Source organism: Diadema antillarum, unplaced genomic scaffold (genome assembly GCF_040938485.1).
Source record: "Diadema antillarum isolate AM-2024a unplaced genomic scaffold, OU_Dant_1.0 seq00002070_RagTag, whole genome shotgun sequence".
Lineage (NCBI taxonomy): Eukaryota > Metazoa > Echinodermata > Echinoidea > Diadematoida > Diadematidae > Diadema > Diadema antillarum.
In genome coordinates, this window is record NW_027272717.1 from 145,690 (window position 1) to 162,676 (window position 16,987).

At 38.8% G+C, this 16,987-nt stretch overlaps 1 protein-coding gene across 1 annotated transcript; it reads right to left on the reverse strand.

Annotated features, from left to right (window-relative positions):
- Positions 1-8,280: 8,280 nt before the first annotated feature.
- On the reverse strand, positions 8,281-16,536 carry LOC139713815 (patched domain-containing protein 3-like). The gene is made up of 4 exons (XM_071625521.1): positions 16,483-16,536; positions 13,899-14,933; positions 9,077-10,714; positions 8,281-8,354 (listed from the first exon to the last, which is right to left on the reverse strand). Exons 2-4 carry the CDS (start codon positions 14,899-14,901, stop codon positions 8,281-8,283), a joined length of 2,715 nt encoding a protein of 904 aa, XP_071481622.1. The 5' UTR covers positions 14,902-14,933; positions 16,483-16,536.
- Positions 16,537-16,987: the final 451 nt, after the last annotated feature.

Sequence of the window (16,987 nt, forward strand, 5' to 3'; positions counted from 1 at the left end):
GTAGAAGACCTTCGCCAACCCGCGGTCAATACAGTCACAAACAGCCATCCTCACTCGTAGAACAATTTCGAGTTTGATAGTTTTGATTAGTCGTTCAACCCTGTCCAGAGACGCAGTGGACTATTCATGGATTAAACTTGGATGTCCCACCCAAGACTTCTGAAAAAAGGTAAACAAGAACAGAAAGGGAAGGGAAAGAGAAAAACATTAAGGGGTCAATACATGAAATATCAAATCAATTACTATATGTTCATCAAATCAATAAGCTGCCAACAATGTTGGTCACTTGGACAGGGAAGACGAACGACCATCGTGGATTATAGCAAACCGCTTTCTTCATACGAGGTGTGAATCAATTCCAATATAAGAACCATAATGAAACTACTTTTAATCGAAAAACGTGACGGCTTAAAGCAAACCAAAATTATCGAGCAAATAAATTTTCGTACTGTCAGTATACCTGTGAAAATGGTATATCATATCATATTCATTATGTCTTCATGTTAAAATGCACACATGCAATAATCTATTTTACAACATTCGTTTGACACATATACCACAAGAAAACTAACAAAAATAGGCATTATATGGGAGTGTGGTCGTTGACAGCAGTACAAACGAAAAGTACGAAAATAACCGTTTCTACAGAGAAACTGAATTAACCTCAGACACTCAGTATTTGAACACACGTAATTGGAAACAGTCAACGTTAGCTCACATGTGAATGAAAGTCATTACCAACAAGGCGTCCAAGCGCTTAATCCGCCTAATGCAATTTTGTGGATGATACGTAAAGATTCAGAGATTCTGAAATTATTGTTACCTTCTCTTTAGATCCACTCAGTTTTCTTCTAAAGCTTGTAACACAACACACGAATCGATCGTTTCCGATATCATTCTACTTATGTCTCCCAATAGCTGTAGTCATGGTAGTCTAGTCGTGAGGTATAGAAGAGAGTTTATACACACTGAATGCGCGTCGAGTATGGCTGACCGCAAATCATTGTGTAAAATACGAGGGTTGAGTGAGCGCTGTGAGACACAATCTGTATCAATTGGTAAACGTACCTATGAATATGAATAATCGGACTGATAAAAAATTGTAATTTCAATATCCACAATCATAAACATTCAGGCATTTTCAAATGTGGGTGTATTCATACCTGATCTGATCAAATACTGAAACGGAGATGAGAAGATAAAGAGAAAAACGAGAGAGATAGGAAGATTCCAGTAGGTGTGCAAAATGGCCACACAGTAGAAACTGATTGTGACATGTTTTCCCCTCCCATGACATGAGTTCTCATCTTGAATTCGTTGACGATTTTATGGCAACCACAAAACAAAAGACCAAAAGGAACAACAAAAAGTGATTGGAAACATAACAATTCGTCATGCACCTTTTTTTTTTGCACTCTTTTTGTAACATTGGAATCTTCAGCATTGCCACTACTCTTTTCTGTACTTTAAATATATCATAATGATCAAAATAAGTATAATCATAACAGCATAACAACGATAGAAAGCAGAAAAATCAGACGAAATGCAAATGCTCCTTACCTCAAAAAATATGATCTCTTTTGTAGAAAAAAGATATTTTCACACCCATACTGTATGGGCTGCACGAAATGTTCGCTGCGAAATAAACGTGTTGTCTGCATTCAGGTTGGTCGAAGCTATTGTACCAATAGCCTTCAAATCCAGTTCGCTTTGTTAAGGGACTCCGTCGCTCAATGCTAGTTTGCATGCTGTTCACTTCTCGCTTGCCTTGACCTGCATGCATTAAAGATATATTGACTCCAGGTATAGATATCAATAGAGCTCTCACGTATACTTTGACATGTGAACAAATTTTATACAGATTCGTTCATCATTCATTTCTCCGCATAATGAAAGAACACTTGACTTGTCTCTTTCAGAAGGCAGGGGGATGAAATATGCCCTTTCCTATGAATAACATTTTGTGAAATTCTCTTAATATTTTCCTTATATCGTTCCACGCATGTGACATCATACACTCTACTAGTCTTCTCATCCAGAAGTGACTGCGCAGAAACCGAAAATGTCATTACTTTTGAACGGATCGTCCGATTTTACCCAAACTTTCACTGATGTGTTTTACTAATATTGCTGCATTCACTCGATCCACATGTATATGAAGGTGGACTTGTCCTTTAAGCACGCTAGACCACTGACGTCACAAAAAATTCCTACAGCACACAACTAAAATGGTGAGATAAGAAAATTTTGTCATCAGGAAGGTCATATTATTTCTAGTGAACAATAAGCATTGAAAATCAACAGCGCAAAGCAGCTTTTCTTTTTCAGCTGCATATTTGACACGGTAGTTCATAAAAAGGCTTTTCTCGTGGGGCGCCGTACTGACTTTAGAATGCTGTAGTAAACAAGAAGGTCTCATTTCTGGTAATGGATGTGGTCGGTCGATTCGTTGACTGCGTGGACATGACCTATTTCAGTACTTGTGTTCTATAGACAGCTGATAGAGGCCAAAGTACACAATTTTGTATCTTGTTTTTGTGATATAAAATAGAGCCGCCGTCTTTCTAGTTATTGAAGATGATTAATCGATTTGTTCATCAATCGACAACAGTTACTGTTCTGAAAGCATCTCCATTGTTTCACCTTATCCCTCTCCGTGCCACATTAATGATATGTCTATAAGTTTGTGTGTGACATTTGACTCATTGACACAGAAATACAAGTAAATTCCTTTATGAAGTTCAAGTTGCAGATTCATACTTTAGTACTAAACAATTGCTAAAAGTGATCGTTACACTGAGTCTAAACATTTAAGCGTATCGTCAGTAGATAGAGATGTAAGACGTCTCTATTTATTTCTGTTTGAAGAGAACTTCTCTCGGTTTACTCCACAGCAAGCAAAATACAATTTTCCTTCTAATGAACATTATGTTTACTGGAGGACTTCAGCTCAAGGTATTACACACAGTGTTGAACGGAAAGAAGAGTGCGGGCCGCCTGTACCTAATTAGCTGAATGAACGTTGAGTGTTGCTTGACCAAAGTCAAATAGCTGTTCCTATGAGTACTGACAGGGGTTTGTTGGCATCCTGACCACTTATAAACAGGTTGACGAGGCTGGTAGTTTAACCATTTTTTAATTCTTTATTCGAATTTCGTTCAATGCCACAAAATCGACATTCACAAAAGCAAAACAGAACATTTTACACAGACAAAATGCATTTATGACATACACAAACATTGTACAGAAATATATCAATCTTACATTATGACTCATTTGACCAACAACTAAATCCAGTTTTTTTCTTCTTTCTTTTTAAAGCACACATCCACAGACACCAGGCTCCATTAATATAAGTACAGACACATTATTAAGACATACTTGTACATGTAATTCCGGGGTCATCCCACTAGATCGACACCCACGAGTCATACAGCCCACGAGTTTGACATTGGAAACAGGTCCATGAGTCATACAGCTCACGGGTCATACAGCTCATAAGTTCGACACTAGGCAAATAAAGCCCATGAGTCCGACACTAGGTAAAAACAGCCCACGAATTCGACAGATACAGCACGGGGCTTAAAGGACAAGTCCACCTTCATAGACATGTGGATTGAGTGAATGCAGCAATATTAGTAGAACATATCAGTGAAAGTTTGAGGAAAATCGGACAATCCGTTCAAAAGTTATGAATTTTTAAAGTATCTGCGTAGTCACTGCTGGATGAGAAGACTACTACAGTGTATGATCAGTGGCGTATCTAGGGAAAACGGCGCCCGGGGCAAGCGCGAAAATTGCGCCCCTAATTTCTGAAAGTGTTCATACCCCAACCCCATCCCGGTATAGGGACTTTAAACAAAGTCCACATGATATGCTTTTTCAAACACTTAAAAGGGTTCTTTTTGAGGGTGATTTAAATTTAGATATATTTTGATAAATTTTGGCGAGCGAGCGCAGCGAGCGAGCCGAATATTTGTGTATTTCAGCTTACAAAACATGGAATTCTTGTAATTTTTTGCTTATTAAACCTTACCATTCTAATCAAGATATAGTGACGGCCTTATAGGTAACGATTTATACCAACAAACGGAGTACTTTAAAAAATACTCTAAATTAGTACCCGCGAGTGAGCCGAAATTTGTATATTTCCACGTCATCATTACGTTTTGTTCTTATCTCTCTCTCTCTCTTTTTGGATAAATTTTGGCGAGCGAGCGTAGCGAGCGAGCCGAAAACTTTCGTATTTCAGCTTACAAAGTGACATGGAATTCTTGTCATTTTATGCTTATTAAATCTTACAATTCTAATCAAGATATAGTGGCGACCTTATGTTTATACCAACAAACTGAGGACTTATAATACTCTAAATTAGTATGAGTGAGTGTGCCGAAATTTGTATATTTCCGCGTCATCATTACGTTTTGTTCTTATCTTTTTTGATTTTTTTTGCGCCCCCCCCCCCGAATGTTCGAAAGCGTTGGCGTCCTCTTTTGATCCAATCGGCGATCGCTTCAGAACGAATGAAATGCAGCCGCTGCTCCGTGTAACATTTTTCCTGCTAAATATAAAATGACATGTGTGAACACTATAGACATTGTCACTTTGTCCGCGTCATCGCCACGTTTTGTTCTTATCTTCTTCTTATTTTTTTATTTTTTTTGGATAAATTTTGGCTAGCGAGCGCAGCGAGCGAGCCGAAAATGTGTGTATTTCAGCTTACAAAACATGGAACTCTTGTCATTTTTAGCTTATTAAATCTTATAATTCTATTCAAGATATAGTGACGGCCTTATAGACAACGATTTATACCAACAAACTGTGGACTTGAAAAAATACTCTAGATTGTACGAGTCGAAACCGTCGGCGCCTTAATTCTTTTGATCCAATCGGCGATCGTTTCAGAACGAAAGAAATTGCAGCCGCTGCTCCGTGAAACATTTTGCCTGCTAAATATAAAATGACATGTGTGCAACACAATAGACATCGTCATTTTGTCCGTGTCATCATCACGTTTTATTCTTACCTTCTTTTTTTATATAAGTTTTGGCTAGCGAGCGCAGCGAGCGAGCCGAAATTTTTTGTATTTCAGCGGACAGAACATAGAATTCTTGTGTGAACAAAATAAACATTGTCATTTTGTCCGCGTCATCATCATGTTTTGTTTTTATCTTGTTTGATTTAGTTTTCTGCCCCCCCCTTTCCGGGCGAGGTTTTTTCTTCTTCTTCTTCTTCTTCTTTTCTTTTTTTCTTTTTTTTTCTTCTTCGTTTTTTTTCCCGTTTTTTGCGCCCCCAAGGAGTGGCGCCCGGGGCACGTGCCCCCCTTGCCCCCCCCCCCTAGATACGCCACTGTGTATGATGTCATATGCGTACAACCATATAAAGAAAATAAAAAAAGAATTTCACAAAACTTTACATTTTGAATAACGTGCACATTTCTCCGACTTGTCACTGACATGTTAAGGGTAATATCATTCCCCCTGCCTTCTGAAAGAGAGAAGTCAAGTGTTCTTTTGTTATGCGAGAAAAGTGAAAATATGTTGAATTTTCTTCATTCTTTCTTTATTCCGTTGTACTCATGTGACATCACAAGCTATAGTAGTCTTCTCATCCAGCCTTGAGTGAGCAGAAATTTCAAAAATTCATAACTTTTGAACGGATTGTCTGATTTTCCTCAAACTCTCAATGATGAGCTCTACTAATATTGCTGCATTCACTCAACCCACATGTCTATGAAGGTGAGCTTGTCCTTTAATGTGTCGGTCTCGTGGGCCTTGCTAGCTTAGTGTCGAACTAATGGGCTGTATGACTCGTGAGCTGTATAGCTCATGGGCTGTATGACTTGTGAGCTGTATGACTCTTCCTTGGGCTGTATGACTCGTGGGTGTCGGTCTCGTGACGTGCACCCGTAATTTCCCCACTCGAAACAATCTGAAATACTATTTGTCACACGCAAATCACAAGCATGCTCACATATGCAGTCAAAGCGCCCCCTCATTTGCCTCAAACACTCCCAGTGATATCAAGTAACGATTAAACAAAAAAGTACTGAAAACAAGGCACTTTGATGACATATTCCTGATATCTAATACATTGTAACAAAAAAAAATAATCTTTTCTTCGAATGCCTGATTTTAAGAGCATAATGGTTAACGGGTTTTCAGAAGAGGATAAAAGGGCATTATTATTATCATTATTATTATTATTATTATCATCATTATTATTAAAATTTTAAATGTAACATGTACTAGAGACTTGTTTAAGCTGCATGGGAGCACATGGGAGCATTCGATCACCGATACAAGTTGAAGTCCAGTAAAGCAAACGCGCTTATTTTGCCCTTAGAATAACCATTAATTATGCTTATAGGCCTATACACGTCAGCTTGTCACAAACACTTCTGAAAGACAAAGCAAAAGATCAGATACAACCAGAACGGTTAATTTGCCCATTCACTAAACAACGTTCATTACAACTGAGGGGTTAAACACTGTGCACAGAATTAAAGACAGTTGCCACCGAAAAGGGCTACACGTTTTGTTCACATGATCAGGGATCTGAATTACTTACAATACACAGAAAACTGCATGTGTACATTAATCACCAGCAGCTTGAGAGCAAGGCTCGTCGTCTCAGTCTTGAAGCCAAATTAATTCACAAGATCAACGGAGACCCATGTTGTTTTGAATCCCGTTGCTATATACAAAGTACACCTGTATATACTTAATTTGCGCTTGTGATATTCATAATGCTTTAAACAAGTATGGATTTATACGTCGTGCTTAGGCCCTATCAATACTGAAAGAAATGTTACAGTTAAAAGACTAATTATAAATGCAAAACAGATAAGTATACCAATTTCTGTTGATTAGAGATATTTGAGATTAAAGCTGTTACAAACAAAGAAAACAATTAAAATAGCATGATATTGCAATATTTTCAAAACTATACTTCTTGTTATGTTAAGAGTGCGTCATCATTGGGAATGTGTTATTCTTGTCTATTATAGTAATGACCTTACTTAAAAATCAAAATGGCGTTCGCCTGTTTGCATTCAAACTCTTTAAGTAGTTAGATGACGTAAAATCATTTTCTAATCAATACATGTCAAATGTCAAAAATGTCTGTATACGAAATACAGCTTTAACGCTATTGTCCGTACTAACGTATTCTACTTTGAAGTATTGTAATCACAATGTACTACCTTCGCAATATTCTCACGAGTATAGTCATGCTATAAGCTAACATCAATTTCACTATGTATGAGGATGACTCATGTCTTTTACGTTTGTCAGTAACTTTGATGTCCACAATCAACATCTAACATTCTCCTCGAATAACTTAAGGGCATTCTTCCAATGAAGGTCTTCTTGAGAGAGGGCGCTTTAGAGAACATAAAAGTGTTTTGTGAAATACGGTTCATGGATCACAACCACTCATTTTGGCTGAGCTTCATTTCTATTAACAAAACTCCGCACAGGCCAGACACATATAAATAGCATACAGCTGATTATATTCATGCATTCATGTGAAAACTTTGGTGAAGGAAGATAACCAGACAAGAGGCCATCAGTGCAATAAGCCATTTCGGAGATAGCTCATGTGCACATGGGTACAAATTACCTTTCATTTTTCTCAGTTAGTTATATAGGCACTTCACTCAATTCAAAGCGACATAATGCAGCAGCTTGCCCAACACAGCAATTTATGGAACTCGTATTCTAACAAAGAATGGACCTGTGTAGATGAAGTGACCAGAATGGTTCGTCAATCAACACTTTGGGAATCATCTATATTTCATTGTGCTGTTTTAAATACATTAACAAACTTTTTTTTTTCTGTTAACATTGCCAAATACCTGTCTTGCTGTCAAGTGGATGCACTGGCAGGCACCATTTATAAGGATTCCATGAATAATCATAGCATTACAGATGCTTATCTCAGTGAAATTAAAAACCAATCTGTCTCTCGGTACAAATGACCTTTTTCTGCTCATGCTCAAACTGGAACCCCGAACTGGCTTATTGCGCCCAACTCATCTTCGCTCACAAGAATTTTCGCCTTCGGGACAGTGAGAGGCTACAGCTTGGTTGTCGGATCAACAATGTACCGTAATATAACGGAGTCTGGATGGCACAGACTGATCAAGACCAGTGCCGTATAAAAGCACCAACGACGCAGTATAATCATCTAGAGTGAAGAATTTTCATTAGGAGCACACTCCATAAAACGTGTCTGTCATGGCTATGTCTCTCGCTCCGATCTGGATGGTCGGGTGTTCTATAGAGGCGTGCCATTCGATGTGCTTTCCTTGTCATCTGTTTGCTGGATGTCAGGAGGCCCTCCCAGCATCACTGTGAGGGAAAATAACACAAGCTGAATAAGTATCAACCCGTTTATTCACCGACCAGCTATAAGTAATTAAGTCAATGGCTACAGACCTGGCAAAACTGTTCCGCAGTTTTTAACTGGATAAAAAACACACAATTTACAAGAACAACGATGAAAATCATAAAATAGGCTGATGGACTTACTTTGACATGTTTAAAAATGGCGCTTACCTCATTTTGCAATAAATCTCTTCATATGATTAATACAAATTCGTCTCAGAACAGCTCTTATTTGTCAGTACCCTCTGTTGAGGTCTCTTCTGTGCCTACCAACTCCTACCAACTCCATTTCTATTCTACATACTCAAAACAGCAATCGATAATTGAATGTTGACTTATCATTGTGATCTCTGATTTCTTTTTTTTTTAACAAAGATGATTCAATCGCCAAGAAAGCAATACAGATCCTAAGATTTGTGGTCAGGACGTCAAGCTTACTGTGAAATTTATAGGATGCTTTGGGTTGCCTTCAAGAAAACACTCACGATGAGAAGCAGCTATCTAATTAGCGATATCAATTTGGCACATTACTCTGTTGTGAACAAAGCTGTCAGTTATCTTACCGTTTACACAATATCCGCGGCTTATCATTGGTTCAAAGGATCCCATCCATCATCTTTACAAAATAGTGAGTGTACACATTTCATATTTGACGAGGTGACGTATAGAAATGCTAAATTCATTACCTTCCCCGGGGCCATTGTTTAGGGTGGCAGACTCTGAGGTTGAGAGTGGTACCTTGATCCATCCCCCCAGGCAAGACAGAAGTGTAGGCAAGAACACAAGACTGTGAAGCATTCCGAAGAGCATTACCATAAACATGATTTTAAAGAATGTCCGAAAGATGTAACTAGGCGACCAGATGAGGACAAGCATTGCGACAATGGTAGAGACTGCTCCCTGAAGGATCGGCATCCCTAAGGAGTAGAGCGCCATCACAGCTCTTTGTTCGGGAAAGGAAAGTCTTCCTCTGTAACTGCCATTGTACGTCTCCGTGCCAGTAAGAAATGAATATGTGATGTGGGCAGAGAAGTCTACACTGAATCCGATGCAGAGGATAATGTTTATCATAGAAATGCCATCGAGACGCACATCCCAAAGTGACATATATCCGATAATTCCAGCCTGGATTGAAATGATGCAGACTGTTACCATGACAGCACAAAACGGGTGCGGGATGAGAATGAGAGCCACGAGAAACATGCAGGCAACAGCAATGGACAAGTTCTGGATAGTGAGGGGTCGCACACTCGCGTATTGTTCATAGATGATAAATATTTGTGCAAATGCGGACAGATTATACTCTGCATTGTCAGCCTTCTCGCGAACATCAGCCATCATTTTCATTTGTTCAGTGGTGGTCACCAAGCTATCACCCAAAATGATAAAGCGAGAGGCTTCAATCGTAATTTCACTTGTGTTCTTGAATTTTATGTCTTGGTTATATTTTAAGAATGCGGGGTGTTTTAAGAACTGGTCTACAAGAATGGAATGAAACTGTTCTTGCACTACATGGCTTGATAGGTTCAGGGTTTTAAGATATCTTACGTAGTCTCTTAGCCAGAACTCTGTAAAATTTGATGAATGCACGTAGTGGCTATCTTCAAATGTTTTAACTATATTGTCTAAATCTCTCTGTACATTCGCGTCACTGTAATCCAAAGAATCATGAATCGCGACTGAAACAGATGGACCGTATTCTGAGAAAAAATTGCTCTGCTCTTCAAAAAATCGATAGGCGGAGGAGCCATCACTGGCCAGCAATTTCAGTTCCAGACCCTCAGTAATATTAAAACACCCGTAAATAGCTCCTCCCAGATACAGACCAAACGCCAAAATTGTTGCCACTTTAACAAAAGGATTTATCATTGCTGGACCGTAGCTGTCTCTGAAAAATGCCATGATTGCAGTTTCGCAGGACTGCTTAACATTCCTAACTCGTTCATCTTGAGTGAGTCCACCAGCACAAAATATTTTATACATCATTGATTTTGCTTCTTTCCGGGGAATCACCCTAGTTAGAGTTAAACAGTGGCGATTCGCCGCCTCCCTGCGACCGCTGTACGCCATGCAGGCCCCAAAGAAAGTGATCTGGAAAATGTAGTCGAAGATAACAGCAACGCCGGTGTAGAGACAGAAGATGCGGATTGCTGGTAGAGGGGTAATCGACCCTATACCAAACGCTAGAGCATCGGTGATGCTGGTGATGGTGATTGAGACTGCTGCTTCCGAGTACGTCTTTCCCATCCTTTCTTCTACCGATTCTCCTGGACTAGTCTTCCTCCAAGCAGATAGCATGATAAACATATCATCCAAACCGAGACCTTCAGAATAATAGGAATCACAAAAAACCCAAACATATTATGATATGACAAAAGCTGCCAAAACATCGTTGAATTATGATGTTACGCGGTTGAATATTTGGTTTTACATGATATTATGAAGGGAAAAATTACATATTGTGAACGTACACGAGACCGACACCCACGAGTCATACAGCCCACAAGTCATACAGCTCACAAGTCATACAGCCCATGAAATCGACACTAAGCCAACAAGGCCCACGAGACCGATACATTACGCGCCGTGTTGTATCTGTCGAACTCGTGGGCTGTTTTTACCTGGTGTCGAACTCATGGGCTTTATTTGCCTAGTGTCGAACTCATGAGCTGTATGACTCGTGAGCTGTATGACTCATGGACCTGTTTTCAATGTCGAACTCGTGGGCGGTATGACTCGTGGGTGTCTGTCTAGTGGGATGACCCCGTCTATACAAGAGCGACTTCACGAGACCGACACCCACGAGTCATACAGCCCAAGAGTCATACAGCTCACAAGTCATACAGCCCATGAGTTATACAGCTCACAAGTCATACAGCCCATGAGTTCGACACTAAGCCAACAAGGCCCACGAGACCGACACATTACGCGCCGTGTTGTATCTGTCGAACTCGTTGGTTGTTTTCACTTAGTGTCGGTCTTATGGGTTTTATTTGCCTAGTGTCGAACTCATGGGCTGTATGACTCGTGAGCTGCATGACTCATGGACCTGTTTTCAATGTCGAACTCGTGGGCTGTATGACTCGTGGGTGTCGGTCCACTGGGATGACCCCACAAATTAGGCCTACTTGGGCTTTGTTCAAAATAATGAATTGATCTAATGCCTCCTAGCGGAGGCCCCTACAGTATAAAGCAAAGGTGGAAAGGAAATGTGTTTCCTTGCATAAACATAAAATCTAAGTTCTTATAGATGGAAATTATGTATAATGTTCATACTGTCAAGGATCATACGTTGTAGCAAACTATAAGGGAGGGGATATATTGGCGAGTAAGAGTTTGATTGCAATATGTTTCAACTTGAGCATTATATCTGATTTGGAGAAAACCATTAATTGGTTTTAATAATTAAGTCAACGCCTTATACACTCTGTAAGTACAATAGTTTGACGCTTACACAGTTCTGTCTGACTATACTGCCTTTACTTTCTAAGTTCACAAGAATCACAAGAGGTATGACTTATACCTTCTGTACAGTTTTTGTGCCAGGTTAGCTGTTGACAAGAAACCAACAAAACAAGCCATCAACAAGCAATGGATCCATAACCTACTCGTTAGATTCACTTTTATCATTCAATTCCTTGTAGTATCAGTGTATTATCATTTTCCCTTCTTCGGACTCCCATATGTATCCAAACCAACAATCTACGTATGAACCCATACATTGCGTTATTGCAGATGCAGTGCGGAGCGGAACATGATAATGACCGTACGAAGGATCCCTCCCCCGACACACCCTGCTACGTTGACAGGAGGAAGCTTCGTGTTTTTAGAATTAAAATTTAGTGATCTATGCCCTATTTCATATAAACAAGTTGCTATAAAATAAAAATTTTGCGGTAATTGTAATGGCAAGAATTCAGATTATCTGTTGCTACGTGAAGTTCTATTCTATCAAAAGTTGCTATCCTAACATCTTTTATGAATTATAGTTATGAATCTAGGTGCGGGTGTACACTGTTGATGGAATATTCGGAAAATTTAAAAAGTAAGGCGACACGTTCGTAATTCATTTGCAAAAAAAAAAACCCAATAACTAAATTTTGTCATTTCTTGCGTAATTTTCTCATTTACTGGTCAAATTATGTGAAATATTTAATATCTATAAGAGCAGCGACTAAGCAGGTGAAGGGTATGGGGGAGCTAAATTGGACAATAAAGAGGATAATTTTGGTTGAAAGTTTGGAAAATTTTTAGCAAAAAAAGCAAGACGAAAAATTAATTACTATCCGTCTTATTATCTTACTATCAATCTTTCAATACAATTCTAAAGTCTGTGTATTGTGCAACGCAGGAACATATATACTTTAATTGTTGCATTTTCTTGGTCATGTTTGAAAATGTAATAATATCTGAGTCGGAAGAAAGAGAGGACAGACAATTTTTTTTTTTTTGGGGGGGGGGGGCAAACGCCCTGCTGCATACAATACGGCTATGAGTATATTGTACTAAGTAATCTGGTTATTTGATATTGTAAGTTTATCATGATTATGAATAATTACTACACAGTATGATTATTTGAAGAAGGCGGCAGTCATACTTCTCTTTGTACAACCCGATTTCGATTTCGACCAGTTATCATTGTGTATTACGTATGTATTTTGTTGTTGTTTGTATATTATAGACAAAGTGCAAGAACTTGTATGTGTTATTACTTTTAATGTAATATTGGTATATGAGAAGTATGAAACAAATTGAACTTGAACTTGAACTATAAACTGTTACACAATTGGAAAGATAACTCGTATAGTGGCGTAAACAATCACTCCTAAGAAATGCATTTTATTGGATGGTGATGAATGATATGGAACACCATTCGGTTTCTTTTGTATGACAGATCAAAAGTCTTATCTCAAACTGAAGAAAAAGTTTTTATTTGTATTGACAAAGTCTTTTAACATCTAATTTCATTGAAAGGACTATCAAGGGAAGATGACTAAACAGCATTAATTGAATCGACAGTGAGTAATCTACCCCGTTGTTACATTTCACCAAGTCTGTTAATGAATCATGCACGCTTAATTTAAAAATATGTGTTTCCTCATCAACTGGTTACCATATATAATGCATGGTTACATGCTGATTTGTATTTAGTTGTCAATTGACTTATCATACAAGCTGTCATATAAATCTATTCATAATTAGGACTACAAGATAGAGCCTTCATCACTGCAAAAGCTTACCAAAATCTTCTGCTGTATACTCGCAAATCATTCCTCAAAGCTTGCACAGCAGCATGTAAAAGGAGTAAAACACACACACACACAAATATGCACGCACACACACACGCACAACGAAATTAAAGAGGATGATTAATATTATTGCAAGACGTGGCAATTTAGAGGTTTTCAGTTGAGATGAGTAAATTTTCGTTTTGTGCGAAATAGTTGACTTTACAGTAAGCTATCTATTAGCATAATAAGAAACCAAAGATGACTGTCAAAGCCTCACCTATAATGAGAAAGGGCATTGATGCCACAACGAGATTGAAGCTGGCTCCCACGTAACTAAGGAGACCCACAGAAGAGGCGATGGCTAGCGACGCAGACAAAATGCCAAGAGAGCCCAACTCGGCCTTGCTGAAGACCCAGTCCGCCATGGCACAAGATGTGATGGCAAAGGTGAAGAGAATGGTGTATGCGATTGTGAAGTATGGAAAAACTGCCAAGGTCAGTGATTTCATTTCGTTATCCAACGACTGTGATACTATGTATGATACCATGATGATATTGGAATCAAAGTCTTTGATGTAGTCGATGAATGTGTTTTCCCAAGTTCTGCACGAAGTCTCAAGCTCTGGAGTCGTCTGTAAGTAGTAGTTCAAGGCGAAATATCCTGCCCTCGTAATCTTCGAATCATGTTCATCTGTTAGGGAAACATCACCGATGGAAGCTCCTATAAAAAGTTCGGTGCTAGTGTTAGGCAAACGAAATACTGGATGTGTCAGTGCAATGTCATTTATGCGACTTGCATTGTACCGCAAAACCTGCAATACAGGATTTTCCAGGCAAGACCCCTGCCATTTTGAGCACAGATTGCTATACCTGAGTGCAGTGCCGTTTGGAGTTTTAATCGTAATGTTTCGTACAGCTTTATCGAGCCTAAGTATTTCAGCCATGATATCCTCAACGAGAACGTTATTATTGACTCTCGATCTGACGATAACGTTCGCACCGAAATCAGCAGTTCCCTTCCCGCGACTTGGGAGATACTCGTCATAGCGAACGGGAAAGACATCGTCCATCAGATCTGCGTCATCTCTAGCCTGGCTCTCATCCGGTGCAAAGAGGAAAACTGAGTCTGTCTCAAGTCGTATAAACACAATGCCAGCGCCTAGAACTGCTGCCATCATTAAAGAAATGATGAGTACTGTAAATGGCCACCTGGCGATGAATTTTCCATAACTTGTGAAGGACTTGGAAAGTCCTCGTTCAATGCAGTCAAAAGCAGCCATTGCGCCTTCTTTCAACCAGCTACGAGGGACACCTGATGGAAAAAATGGAGAGGGAGAGAGAGAGAGAGAGAGAGAGAAACCAGTTCATCACAGTTCCTTCTAATGCTCCTGGTTTAGACCAACAGGTGCTTTATGTAGTTCTAGATTCCTGACGGTAAGACTGTTATATGCACTATGAGTGAATAGATGGATATATCAATATAATAATGTGTACATAACGATACATACATGCATACATACGTAAATTATGTATGTATGCTCGTGATATTAAAATTAAAATAATATTACAATTAAAATTAAATCAAATTAAATTGATATCAAAACTATTTATGGAAATTAACATTGCTTTCTAATACTTTTTTATTACTATTACACTCTTGTGACTTGTCTTAGGTTTAAAAATGCAGAATGCCTGTCAACCTATCTGTACATGTATAAAGTGTATGAGTGTGTGTGTGTGTGTGTGTGTAGTGTGTGTGTCTGTGTGTGCCTGCGTGTGTATACCTAATACAATTGTGAATGTAGGTTGTGTGCATATGCCATACATATTACACATTCATGATCACTCTGCGCATATGAATTTCTTTGGAAAGGTTATGCTGGTCTAAAAGCCAGAAAATGGGAGATCCAAGAAAGCTTTAACGTCCTGCGGTGTCATCTACGTCTACCTCCTATTCCACCGGTGTATGTATGTATATAGGGTGGCTGCCATTTCAGATATGCAAAAAAAAAAAAGCTGGTCCTTTTTTTTCACGTCTGTGTAATTGCATTTCAATGGCAGATATAACACTATAGTCACTCATTACATTAAAAAAACAACACTAAACTGATACAGCGATCTCATTTTTTTAGTTCCTGTTTAAACACTAGTATGTAAGGCATAACCAAATATATAATAATAATAATGATAATAACAATAATATATATATATATATATATATATATAACACAAAACTCAAAATTCAACAGCACATAATTATGTTTCTATATAGTTCGTGGCAAAACATGTCACCTGTTCACATGCATGAATAGCTGAAATTGATCCGTTTTTGTGTTAAAATCATCTCTTGATGGTATACAGTCGTCATTGCAAGCAGTTTGACATTCAAGTCATACGGCAACCGTAAAGGGTATTCAAAAGAAATAACATAATTATGTGCACTGATATGACATGGTAATACGATGCACCACATGATACACCAAATCAGAGGATACACACACAGTAAAATGCCTGTTCAAATACTGTACACGATTATACGTGCTTCCTATTGGAAAGCCGTGGCATGTAGCCTCTTACGACTGCCAAGTGCTCATTTTATCACTGGATGATACCCTATCTTTGAACGATGTTTACAAAAACTATAATAGCAGAGGCTGTGATGTAGCAGCATGTCACCTTCCTTATGTGACATCAAATGGTCTACATGCATTCTTTTATCTATGATGAACTACAATATGAAAAAAAAATATTAAATATATTCATATCACGCTTTCTCTTTAAGAAGGTGAAATAATAATAAAATAAGACTAACAGCAGTGAGCAGGGAGCCAATCTCAACCCAACAATGATTTCTTACCAACCTTTCTCAATCGAAACGTGACCAGCATGCAGATATTAACGAAGATGAATTCCAGTCCTGTATATTTCTTCCCACAGGACATGGCTCGATGGCCGGCCATGTAAAGTCCACGCCGCACAAACGCCTTCGCGGTTTATTCATACCGTGGATCCCATACGTAGGGTCCATGTTCATGCATACTAGTACACTACGGTAATTAGATACAACCCGAGAAACATTATGCAATGCCGTACGGTGTGTCGTGTGTCATTATTATAATGATATGCAGACTTTCGCTAGTCCGCCGCGTGGCGCACTGCACTGAAGAAGACGCTGGTATGATGGGTTTTAGTTTCGATCAGTATAAAATCTGTGGCTATATAAAGACATAAGTAGCATGTGATATGTGACGGCGGCTTGGACGGGAACTAAGCTATCATTTCATGTTTAAGATTGTAAGAATGGTATGATATTTGTATTATTGATATGCACACAGCAGAAAAAAAAGTATTATAGCCTTTGGCAGG